The sequence below is a fragment of the Barbus barbus genome, assembly GCF_936440315.1.
Source record: "Barbus barbus genome assembly, chromosome: 38".
Taxonomy (NCBI): Eukaryota; Metazoa; Chordata; class Actinopteri; order Cypriniformes; family Cyprinidae; genus Barbus; species Barbus barbus.
In genome coordinates, this window is record NC_136716.1 from 4,827,899 (window position 1) to 4,841,010 (window position 13,112).

General features: G+C 37.7%; 1 protein-coding gene across 1 annotated transcript in view; it reads right to left on the reverse strand.

Annotated features, from left to right (window-relative positions):
• Positions 1-13,112, reverse strand: part of LOC306857863 (protocadherin-15-like) — a gene marked incomplete at both ends in the record, with an annotated part of 196,347 nt that overhangs the window by 120,867 nt on the left and 62,368 nt on the right. The window contains 2 exons of the mRNA XM_079398102.1: positions 8,710-8,822; positions 9,401-9,509. Coding sequence (XP_079254228.1) covers positions 8,710-8,822; positions 9,401-9,509 — 222 coding nt within the window. The remainder of the gene's footprint in view (positions 1-8,709; positions 8,823-9,400; positions 9,510-13,112) is intronic.

A 13,112-nucleotide genomic window follows, 5' to 3' on the forward strand; every position in this document is an offset into this window, starting at 1 on the left:
ATCTAATTTACAAAACAGACAGTAGAATTAATGTAGTTTGTTTACAACACAAATGACTCTAATGAGTCAGTTCTTTTTTAATGAATCAAACACTTAGGACTTTTATTAACTATGAAAGGTAAATCAGTTCAGTTGCTGACTGATTGGTCATATTACATGCATTCTAAACTTTTTTAAGTATTTTGAATACCATACAGACATATTCTGGCAATATTTCCTGCAATATTTTTTCCAAAACAGCGCGACACTGCTATTGAATCTACAGCACTACACAGACAGTATGATCAATGTAGTCTGATTACAACACAAATGTAAAAAAAAAAAAAAAAGTTTACTGACATGTTGTTTGTGTGTATATGTGCATGTTGTTTATATGTATATTATATCCAATCCTTACTAAAGTAGATTAAATACTTAAAAAATACTCTGACAATGTTTCCTGCAATATGTCTTCAATGTCAGCACAAGACTGCTATAGTAAGTGCACAAAACTAACAGTATGATCAGTGTAGTCTAATTAAAACACAAATGAGTCAATTCTTTTTAATGAATCATCTTCTATTTACTGTGAAAGTTATACAACTTTAGTTACTGACTTGTTTAGTGACTCGTTGCTATGGAAGCCCGTTTCCACCACTGAATAAAAACAATAAAAAAAAGGTTATGCGACTTTTATGTGTAGTTAAAAAATTAAAACAGACGTTTTGTTTTTAAATTATTTATTATTGAAAGCTTTATCCTTTTGGTATGAAATTACATTTTGCACTGAACTATTTATATATATATATAAAAAAAGTATTAAAAAGAGCGATTAATGCAACTAAGAAACCAGAATTGCTCAAAGAAATCTGATCCAGAATTGTTCAACTCATTGCGATTACTATCTCTACACAGACTCTACACTGAAATGAACACAATTATAGCATGGACAAGACAAAAAATAAGAGACGAGTTCTGAAAGGACGGTGTGTTTTTGTAAACCAAACCCCAAAACTCTGGTAAACACAAGCTCAAGATATTTTCATGTTTTATTGTACAACAAAATACATTAGTGAAACCCTCATATTTTTGGCTTGAAAAAGGTGGTTGCTAACAGGTTTTTAAATAGTACTACAGAGGTTGTTGAAGACACATAATACCATCATTGAACTGGAAAAATCTCTCCGCTTTCATAGTTGCATGGTGTTTACAATCACGTTTTGCAAACTATTCTAACTCAAACTTTTTGGAAAATGTTTTTGAATTAAAGACTGAGAGAGTTGTTGAAAACTTAATGCTGGTGACGTTGAAGTCACATGACCGTGGTGTAATTTGTTGATATCCTACATTTAGCTTTTGACTTCTGACGATGATATTTACCTTAGGCTTCAAAATTGATAAAAACTGTGTTCATTTGTGAACTCTTTTGGTCACAGAGCTTATTTTCTGCAATAACTCAAAAGCTGGTGGAGAAATCCATCTGTAATGATATGCATAACTAATCCTTTATCAGTTTTGGTGCAATTGACAAATATATAAATAGTAAAAGACTATAGAAAAGTTCATAAGCTGTACTCAGCCTTACTCAAGTATAAATACAGATTAATTCAGTCCTGCTGTACTATGTGAGTGACTATATCATCACTCTCACATTAGAAACAGAGAAAAATCAGCTTTAGCCATCTGAGTGACAGCATGTATTTCTATACAGCTACAATTTAGGCAAGGGCAAGTTCAGAGTGGCATTCAGATGTAGGGAAGACAGACTGAAAGTCAACAAGACTTGACAGAACTGTAGATATGAATGAATAGGCAGCATCCAGTGTTATCAACACGTAACTCATCAGAATATGAAATTCATTGCATCAACTAGATTACCTCTCATGCTTAAATTGAATCCTTGCAGGCATTTCTGTGGAATGCATGGAAGTAAGAAATTATGTATAATATTTTGGTGGTGTGATATATACTTGGCTTACTGCAAGGCATTATTAAAGAGATAATTAAAGCTACAGAAAGAGATTATATTTCTGTCAATAAAGCTAGTCTCAGTCTAGTGAATGCCCAGGTTCCACCCACACAGACTGTTGACTGAAAGTCTAATGCAGGGATAGGCAACGTCGGTCCTGGAGTGCCGATGTCCTGCAGAGTTTAGCTCAAACCTTGAAAGAAAGCCTCACCTGCCTGTAGCCCTATAATTCTGAAGACCTTAATTAACTTGTTCAGGTGTGTTGGAGCTAAACTCTGCAGGACAGCGGCACTCCAGGACCGACGTTGCCTATCCCTGGTCTAATGCATACTAAACATAAAAATGGCATGTTGCTGAAGTTCTGGATTTGATCTAACACAATGACATTTGTAAGTGTGGCTTAAGTGTTCAGATACTTTGGGGCCACTGTATATCTGATGCATTACAGAATCCAACTGACAGATATGTGTAAATAGATGAATTTTGGGATTCTTGCAGCGTACGGACTACGTGATTGGATTTTGAGGGGACTCAAATGGGGGCTCAGCCTCGCTGCTTTTGCTTTGAAGCTGAGATCTTGACTGGCAGGCTGACATGCTGTTGTCACAATAGGACTGATTTTATCTGTGTGGTGCTACAACTGAAATTCCCTTAGGAAAACCTAAGAGTTACTCTGATCTTACACTGATTTGCAGAGGCAAAACTACTGTACCTGCCAGTCTGTGATACAGAGTGAAGTATATCATTCATTTAATCTTGTGTACAGCAGTACATTCATGAATATATCCTACCCAGATAAATTTTCAGTTTGGTTGTGGGAACATTAAATAAGATTTTATTCATCCCATTCTACTTTTTAAAGGAAACATGACAGTCTTTAATCTTCTTCCATAGTAACAGATGTATGTACTAGGGACAGAGAATATCAATGTATATATAATCTAATTAAAAATCAATTATCAGTATTAATATTCACTTTTTTAATGTACCATTCAGAAGAAATCCAAATAAAAAAATATTTTTGTGATAAATTTTATATACCCATGCTTACAACACACACACACACAAACATGCACGCACCCACGCACACTCACACATAATAATAATAATACTGTACCTGGCAATCTGTGTTATAGTGTGAAGTATATTATTATTATTATTATTATTATTGTAAATACATACTTACATACATAAATATTTGTGTTGCTTCATATCAGCTTTACATAGAATGGTCTACATGTTCTTTATGTGGTTTTCAGCACACTTTACAGTGTGTGGTTTCATTGCTAATGGACTAATTGTGCAACTTAATGCTGTGCTTGTTTTTTACCTAATGGAATAGGTCTAACAGCCAAATATATACTCTATAACTGTCAGTGTGAATGACCGAGACCGACCAGCCAATGGATTAAGTCTGGCTTGAGCAGTCACAGGAAACATGATGTCTCCCCTGTACAATTCTGCTCATTTCAAATAAACCCTGCTATGCGCAGACACTTTAAATAGGGATAGAAAAGAGATATTGTCAGAAATAGCAAAATAAAGAACAAATCCTGAATTCTAAAAAAAAAATTACTTCTCCCAGATATACAAATCCTGTCATCATTTACTCACCCTCATTCTGTTTCAAACCTGTAAGACTTTCTTTTCACAAAGGAGTTTAACAATGTTCACACTTCTCTTTTCCATGCATTGAAAGCAGGCAGTGGCCAGGGGCTAAACGCTCCAAAAAAAGACATGAAAGCACCAAATCTGCATGAAAGTATCATGAAAATGCTGCATATGACTAGTGCACTACACTCTTCTGAAGTCATACAGTAATTCTGTGCGATGAACATACCAACAGGTAATGTTAGTCTGAAAATGTAGCAGTTTCTTGCAGCTCTCAAATTTCATTCATGCTCCTTTTGTTTTGAACAGCAGAAACTCATATGGTCTTGGAATGTCCAGAGTGAGTAAATATTCTCAGGATTATCCCTGTACTCAATTAGAACTGTATCAATGCACTCATGAAGCCATAGCAGTATCGCTGTATGCAGCTAGTCTTGTTCTCTTTGATCCTGAAAAAAGCTACAGGCTTCAACAGCCAGTCCATGCCCACCACATGCTTCCCACCGTGAAAATGCCGACGGCATGAACAGTGTTCTTTACGGATCATCACCCCGTACCTGCACAGACTTATATAGACCCTGATGTTCAGTTTCTACACTCATGAACATGCTTGGCTTAGTTCCATAATTTCCTCTCTGAGATCTGAGTCATTGCTAGTTATGTGGTACATTTTCATACCCCTGTCATATATGTCTTAACTCTCTCCTCGCCATTGACGAGATATCTTGTCAATTAAGAAACAACGCTTCCCCGCCAAAGACGAGTTTTTACGGCAATCCGTGCTCTAGGTGTGTTACGGTAAGGAAAGCCCTAGTGCATGCCCTGAATGAGTTATGGGACTTCCGGGTCTGAATACAGGACGATCAGCATAAACGGAATGATCAGAGAAAATGTAGATCATATATGTAGATCATATTTTGACCATTTTTACCAGGGATGACCTGCTGAACATTCAGCAGAACACACCACAAAATCTTTTACCGGATTTCGATTTTTCTGACGTTTTGCTGGACATTGTAGTTGGCGGAGCCGTAGCTCTGGTCAAACTCTACAGGAGGTGTAGGCGGGGGAAGCGAGCGGCGCACTCGTGAAGCTTTGTCAGCGCGGATTTCGAATGCCGTTGCCTAGCATCCATCTGGCGAATCTCCGCTCTCTACCCAACAAAACGGATTAACTCCTTCGGCTCTCCTAGACAAACAAGGATTTTTCTAACTCTGCTGCTCTGTGTTTCACGGAAACCTGGCTAAATGGCGACATACCGGACAGCGTACTACATCTGCCTAATTACCAGCTGATCAGAGCAGATCGGGACGCGGAATCAACGGGGAAATCGCGAGGCGGCGGGACGTGCTTTTACATCAATGAGAGGTGGTGTACAGATGTAACTGTGTTAAAGAAAATGTGCTGTTTAGATCTAGAAACGCTCTTCATTAACTGCAAGCCGTTCTAACCGCAAGCGCACGTGAGCACAGCTTTACAGAAACTCGTTGATCTGATCACAGAGAGTGAGCAACAACACCCAGACTCTGTTTTAATCATTCTCGGGGACTTTAATAAAGCAAATCTCTCCCGTGAACTGCCAAAATACAGACAGCACATTACATGTCCCACCAGAGACAGTAAAATATTGGATCACTGTTACACAACAATAAAGGACGCATATCACTCGGTTCCACGAGCAGCTTTAGGACTCTCTGATCACTGTTTGGTTCATCTTATTCCGACCTACAGGCAGAAACTTAAATCTGCAAAGCCTGTATTAAGATCTGTTAAAAGATGGACTAATGAAACAGAGCGGGATTTACAAGCCTGTTTCTCTCTCACTGATTGGTCTGTTTTTGAAGCCGCTGCCATCGATCTGGACGAGCTCACAGAGACTGTAACCTCTTATATCAGTTTATGTGAGGATATGTGCATTCCTAACAAGACTCATCTAATCTACAACAATGACAAACCGTGGTTCACTGCAAAACTCAGACAGCTCCGTCAGGCCAAAGAAGATGCTTACAGAAAAGGGGATAAAGTCTTGTACAAACAGGCCAAATACACACTGGAAAAGGAGATCAGAGTGGCAAAGAGGAATTATTCTGACAAGCTAAGGAACAAATTATCTTCCAGTGATCCTGCTTCAGTGTGGAAAGGAATGAATGATATCACCAGTTACAAGTCACCATCCCCCAGCACTCTGGAGATTCAACACCTGGCAGACGACTTGAACAAGTTTTATTGTCATTTTGAAAAATCACCCCACACCCGCCCTGAACACCTCTCCGCACAACCATTAACACCTCCAGCAACCCTCCTCTCCCCCACACCTACAATTCAAATCAGCGAAGAAGATGTGTGCCAGGTCTTCAGGAAGAACAAAAGAAGGAAAGCACCAGGCCCAGACGGTGTGTCACCAGCCTGTCTGAAAATCTGTGCTGACCAGCTGGCCCCCATCTTCACACAGATCTTCAACAGCTCACTGGAGCTGTGTGACGTCCCCTCATGCTTCAAACGCTCCACCATCATCCCTGTCCCAAAGAAACCCAAAATTACTGAACTTAATGACTACAGACCTGTGGCCCTAACGTCTGTAGCCATGAAATCATTTGAAAGACTGGTTTTGGCTTATCTGAAGGACATCACTGGTCCCTTACTGGACCCCCTGCAGTTTGCCTACAGAGCAAACAGGTCTGTGGATGATACAGTCAACATGGGACTGCACTTCATCCTGCAGCATCTGGACAGACCAGGGACTTATGTGAGGATCCTTTTTGTGGACTTCAGCTCCGCTTTTAACACCATCATCACGGAAACTCTTCAGAATAAACTAACCCAGCTCTCCGTCCCCACCTCCGTCTGTCAGTGGATCAACAGCTTCCTGACAGACAGACAGCAGCTAGTAAAGCTTGGTAAATTCACATCCAGCACTCGTACCATCAGCACTGGAGGTCCTCAGGGCTGCGTACTCTCCCCACTGCTCTTCTCCCTCTTCACCAACGACTGCCCTTCTAAAGACCCCTCTGTCAAGCTCCTGAAGTTTGCAGACGACACCACACTGATCGGCCTCATCCAGGAAGATGACGAGTCTGCTTACAGACAGGAGGTTAAGGAGCTGGCTGTCTGGTGCAGTCTTAACAACCTGGAGCTTAACATGCTCAAAACTGATGAGATGATTGTGGACTTCAGGAGAAACCCCCTGCTCTCCCTCCACTCACCATCATGAACAGGACTGTGACTGCAGTGGAGTCATTCAGATTCCTGGGCAACACCATCTCCCAGGACCTGAAGTGGGATATTCACATTGACTCTATTGTCAGAAGGGCCCAGCAGAGGTTGTACTTCCTTCGCCAGCTGAGGAAGTTCAACCTGCCACAGGAGCTGCTGAAACAGTTCTACTCCGCCATCATTGAATCCATCCTCTGCACTTCAATAACTGTCTGGTTCAGCTCAGCTACCAAATCTGACCTCAGAAGACTACAGAGAGTAGTCCGGACTGATGAGCGAATCATTGGTACAACCCTCCCCACTCTCCAAGAACTGTACTTATTCAGAGTGAGCAAAAGGGCTGGTAAAATCACTCTGGACCCCTCACATCCAGCACACTCCCTCTTTGAACTGTTACCGTCTGGTCAACGCTACAGAGCTCTGAGCACCAGAACGACCAGACACAGAAACAGTTTCTTCCCTCAGGCAATCCATCTCATGAACACTCAACAATAAATGTGGAACACACAACTATAATACATTATCCATTCTACACACTCACTTATTTTATTTTTATTTTCTCATTCTAATTTGCACATACTTGACCTGTACATACATAGTTGTCTATATTATAAATTGTGTTTTTGCTGCTTTTTACATAGCCTATTTGGAAATTTGTATATTATTCTTTTATTATCTGTGTCCTGTCCTGTTGCTGTCCTTCTGTTGCACTGTGGAGCTTCTGTCACTACAACAAATTCCTTGTATGTGTAAACATACTTGGCCAATAAAGCTCATTCTGATTCTGATTTTGAATGTCATCGGGATGAAGTAGTCAGTGAGGGCCTTAACATGAGATGCCTTCACAAATAAACTTCTAGTTGTGTCATGAATAGACCGATAACCTGTCAATCTGAATATGTATATGTATGTATGTGTGTATATATGTGTGTGCGTGAACTATATACGTGTATCTACATAAAAAATGCTGGCAGTGGCTGGCAATTTAAAAAAAAAAAAAACACTGGCGGGGAAAGAGTTATAATACTGGAAAGAATCATCATTCATAATTCACAATGATGTAAATCATATCAGATATTGTTATCATATTACAATTAAGCTTGCGCATATTGCCATTCTGGCCATGTCCAGGGTGCCCACACATTTATTTAATTAATAAATGTTCATAATCACCACAAATGTAATAGCTATTCATAATAACTGGATATATTTAGTTGTAAATAACTTTATAAACATAAACGTTAGTTGTTGGGTTTTTTATCTTTTAGAAAATTATTAAGAAAAATATATAAAAATGTCTATGATCTTTCCATGACTCATACAGATGTTTATGTATGTATGTATCCATAATAATAATAATAATAATAATAATAATAATAATAATAATGAGATTTTTTTAATTTTCTGTTGTGTGACATTTCATTTTACTGAGTTTCCATTCATTCATTCATTCATTCATTCATTCATTCATTCATTTAATCATATATATATATATATTTTATCTCCTGATGTATAACATTTAATTGCATAGATTTTCCATTCATTAATTTATTTGTTTGTTTTATTTCTTTTATTTAGTTAATGTATGTACCGATCTAATTCCCTGATGTCTGATATTTAATTTGATGTGTTTTTTTTTTTTTTTGGGGGGGGGGGGGGGGGGGGGGGGGGTCAGATTTTCCACGCATTTGTTCATATATGCATGCATGCATGTATTATCTAAAATTATGAGACTTATTAATTTATTCATTTCAGGATTTGTATTTGATTTTTTTTATATATATGACATTCAATTTCACTGATTTTCTTGACAATCATGTACGCTTATGTATGTTTTTTGCACCCTTATTTTTGACATTTAATTTAAGTGATTTTACATTAATTCATTCATTCATTTAGATTATAAATAATTTTGTTGTTGATGTTGTGGTTATTACCTTGATTACCAAGTCCAAACGCTGGTATTCTTCCCTGCTGATGGGTTTCAGGAGTTTAAGCTCAGCTGTGGTTTGATTCAAGGAGAAATACTCTGCATAAGACGCAGGTTTGCCTAGAAAAACAGAAGGTTGAAGAATAAATGAAGGGACGCATAAGACAAACAACTTGCATTCAAGAGTTCAGCACTGAACATAATAACTCACCAGGGCACTATGATTTTGAGACGCATTCAGTAGCGTATTCATTTTCATATACATATTTCAAACAGAAAGGCAAAATAAAACCACTAATGCACTTTCTCTACAAATAGCGGCACACAATATCAAGTGCTTTGTTGATAGTTAAAAGCATGAGGCTGCTGTCATATCGAGCCGCACGGCTGTGACCTACAATATGTTCTGACATATCCCTGATTGGAGGTCTAACCATTCTGGCGGTGCGCTTTAGTTCCTCGGCTCAGGTCGCGAGCAGCGTGGTTCCCTGAGCCCGCTGCTGCACTTCCAGGTTTCATCTCAAAGCACAGTGGGTGGGCGCACCTTGCCCGTGGCATAAATGCATTTGACTCCCGCTAAATTTCCGACCCGCCGCTCCGCTTTGCCTCTCCTGGAATACCACTGTTTCCTTGACTGTGTGGCCTTGTATGCCAGTAGTGACTCAATATAGAGTACAGAGAGCCTGACGGAGACCTACCGATGAGAATGGAGTACAGGATTCCTGGGCGGTTTGACGGAGGCTGGATGTTTCTGTCTTGATCCACAGCTTGAATGGGAGGAGTCACGTTGACAGGGTTTACTCGGCTCTGGAAAATAGACACGGAGAAGATTGCATTATTTACACTGAAAGAGAGAGAGAGAGAAAGAAAAAAAAACTTTCTGAAAATGTTCACTTGTTTTTCAAGTTTTTCAAAATCAACGTGAATACTAAGAAATGGTCTAAATGTAACGACTTGATAAACATCAGGTTAACATCAGTGTATATCTTAATCTTTACTTAAATTTAAATAAATAAGTCAATATTTAATATTTAAAGTACTGTTCCAGGTGTGTGTGTGTGTGTGTGTGTGTTCACTACTGTGAGTGTGCACTTGGATGGGTTAAATGCAGACCACAAATTCCGAGTATGGGTCACCATACTTGGACACACTTCACTTCACTCCACTTCACTTAATTTCCTTTTAAAAAAAAATTAAAGATTAAACAGGTTTATTTTTTTATTTATTTTTTTGATGACTTGAATTATTAATTTATAAATATCACATTATTTGACTTTTTTAAAATACTTGTTTTCACATATGATGGTTGCACTACATGACTTTCTTGGTCACATAACATGATATTGATTTTGAGGACAATATTTTTATATATTTGACCAAAACTACTTAACTGCATTTAGTCAATGTATTCCTCTTTTCCTTTTCAATAATTAATTAATTTATTGTTTGTTTATTTGTGCTGGTTGCACCACATAAACAAACCACATAACTAAAACAAACAAACAAACAATAAATAAATAAATACGATGATGGCAATATTATGCTAACTACTTCAGTTTTCAAGAATGCCATCCTTTTTAATTAGTATGTTCTTCATTATATTATCAGGACAAATTATATCAGAAATATATGTTTGATATCTATATTTTTATTTATATTTTTGATATCTATAAGCCCCCCGAATTATCAAATTTAGAAATTAATATCATACTAATTAAAATTAATCTCAGAATAGGTTTAATCATCTCATTATAATGATATGTATTTGTCAATTAATTTGTTGATGGACAAAAAGCATTTGTCATTTTTCCAGTTAGAATAAACACACTTAATAAGAGATAAAAGTATTTAGACACATAAGACACAAAGCATTTGGACAATGCGCACTTGGACTAGTAAACAAGTAAAATAAAATAAAAAAGATGATACAATACAATACAATACAATGATACAAGATAAACAATAATGACACTTTATTTCTCTGCCGTGGCACAGTAGCAATAAAGGCATTTTGGTGCTGTCATGTTACGTCATCGCAACATATGCACTTGCAAATTTAGAGGAAAGCAGATGGTGACGAAAGATCCACGCCACATAAATTTATCAGGGAACAAATTGACAAACAAATGTTCACATGTGAGAAGCTGCATTAACATTCCTGTCACTTGCTGCAAATGAGCTGCAGATGTTTGTCCGCAGAATTCAAACCCACATTTCCCCTCTCTGGTTTATGAGCTCCAGAGACCCGTCTTCCACATTTCCTGTGCCTGAGGGATAAGTAAATCTCCCCCTGCCTCTCTCTCTGTCTCAGCCATAATATCACCAGTCAGTAAATATGCTCATCTATAATTCAAGCCGCCTCTGGAAAATGACAGTGTTACAGTGAGTGGCGTGGGTGAACTCAGAGGCGCCTTGGTGAAAATGAAGCTGCCAGTAAACAAAAAGCTGCTCTGCAAGTCAGCAAAGAGCAGGGAGAAAGTAATCCTCAAGACAGCTGTGCCAAAACTCTCTTCTGAAAGAACATTTGTCCATTTGGGTGGCAGGATCTTGAGACGAACACCGACAAACAAAATGCCTGACACAAGCTACTGTGATGCATATCCAAGTGTAATGGATTGACAGAAAATTTTTAAAAAGTAGGGCGTGGACTTGGTTCTGTTCCTCAATTGTTGATTGGATGTTGCGATGTGGGCATGTCACTCAAAAGTGGCGGCAGATGAACGAAAACTTGCAGTGGATGGCGATTAAGCAGATTAAATGATTGGAGAATCCAGCATAAGTCACCAGAGAGAAGTCTGTCATTATCACTGGAAGATTCAATATGACATCTGATAAATCATCATACACTATGGAAGTCAATGGCTACCATCAAAAGTGTGGATACCAACAGGGTTTGAAATTAATACCACCATCCCACCAAATGTTGATAAAAAAAAAAAACAACTGTGGTGGGTAACGCTGTCAAATCAATAGCCAATTTGGCAGGTTACTTTTGGTAAATTATGTTCACTCATTAATTTCATGAACAAGTTCATTTAAGCCAAACCTACGCAGATTTAGTGAAAATACTGAACTCGTGAGTCATCATGATATATTAAATACAGCCTAATTGCGTAGCATATCTAGCTAACTTAAACATACCCGACAAATAACGGTGTGGCAGGCGCACTGGTTTCCTTTGCATTGAAGCAATAATGAAGAGTTGAAAAATGACTGAAGACTCACACCGTGTCTACAGTGTGTCCAGACGTGAGCGAAGTGACAACATACAATAGAACCCATTACGATCGTGTGATGCTGTCTACACTGGATGAGGTGTGACACGACAAATCCCTGACAGTAAACTGATGCCTCGTTCTAATGCCCGCTTTGTCACGTCCAGTGTGGAAAGCCTCAAACTGTTGGTTTATTTCTGAATCATTTTTTAGTTGCCAATTTAGCAGCCAAATTCAAAATCCTGGTTACCAACATTCTTCAAAATATATATATATATATATATATATATATATATATATATATATATATATATATATATATATATATATATATATATATATATAATAATATATATATGTTTTTATGTTCAACGGCTTAAAGAAATTTATACAGGTCTTTAAAGGGCTGTTGTTACAGTAATGTATGCCTTAAAAGGAATAACAGTAAGTTTTAAAATGGTTACTATTCTGAAATGAGACATCGTCAATTACGTGATGAATGTGACCTCCGGGGGGGTGAAGCTGTCAGTCACAGCAAATAACTTTTAATTTCAGTGGTAAATAAATTTTGTAGTGGTGTGGGTCAAAAAAAAAAAATCTAATTGAATTTAATTGAATTAAACATGACATTTTGAAGTAGGAAAGCTGAAATAGTATTTTCATGCAAACATACTCCGCAATTTTATTTACAACTTTTTTTACAGAATATTTTAGCAGTCAATTTTTCTCCCATGTTTTCTGTTGTTTGCTCATCATCAGAACAAGCAATGTTCACTGCATAAATAAATTTTTCTTCTGCATCATTTTGTGTCAAATAATCTTTAAATATACTGATTCAGACTGTTCACTCACACACTGAATCATTTGGAGTGGTTTCTCAGTTTGTAAAGTAACAAAAGGAGCGCTGGATGAAGTGGATATTTACCTAAAATCAACTGAAATCAAACCTGTAGAGATGAAGAATGTCTTTATTGAGTAAACACCTGCACATGCAGTTTATGAATGCGATAAAAACACTATTGTTTGAACATGTACCATAGTATTTTTTGGAGGTACACTGGCTATACCATAGTGCATGAAACAATGGTTAGAACTAATACAGAAAATAAGATAGTAGATTAGGGTGGAAAACTGGTTGAAAGGTTGGAATGCAAGGTTATCCTTCTGCTTATGGGATTTTTCCAACCACATTCAT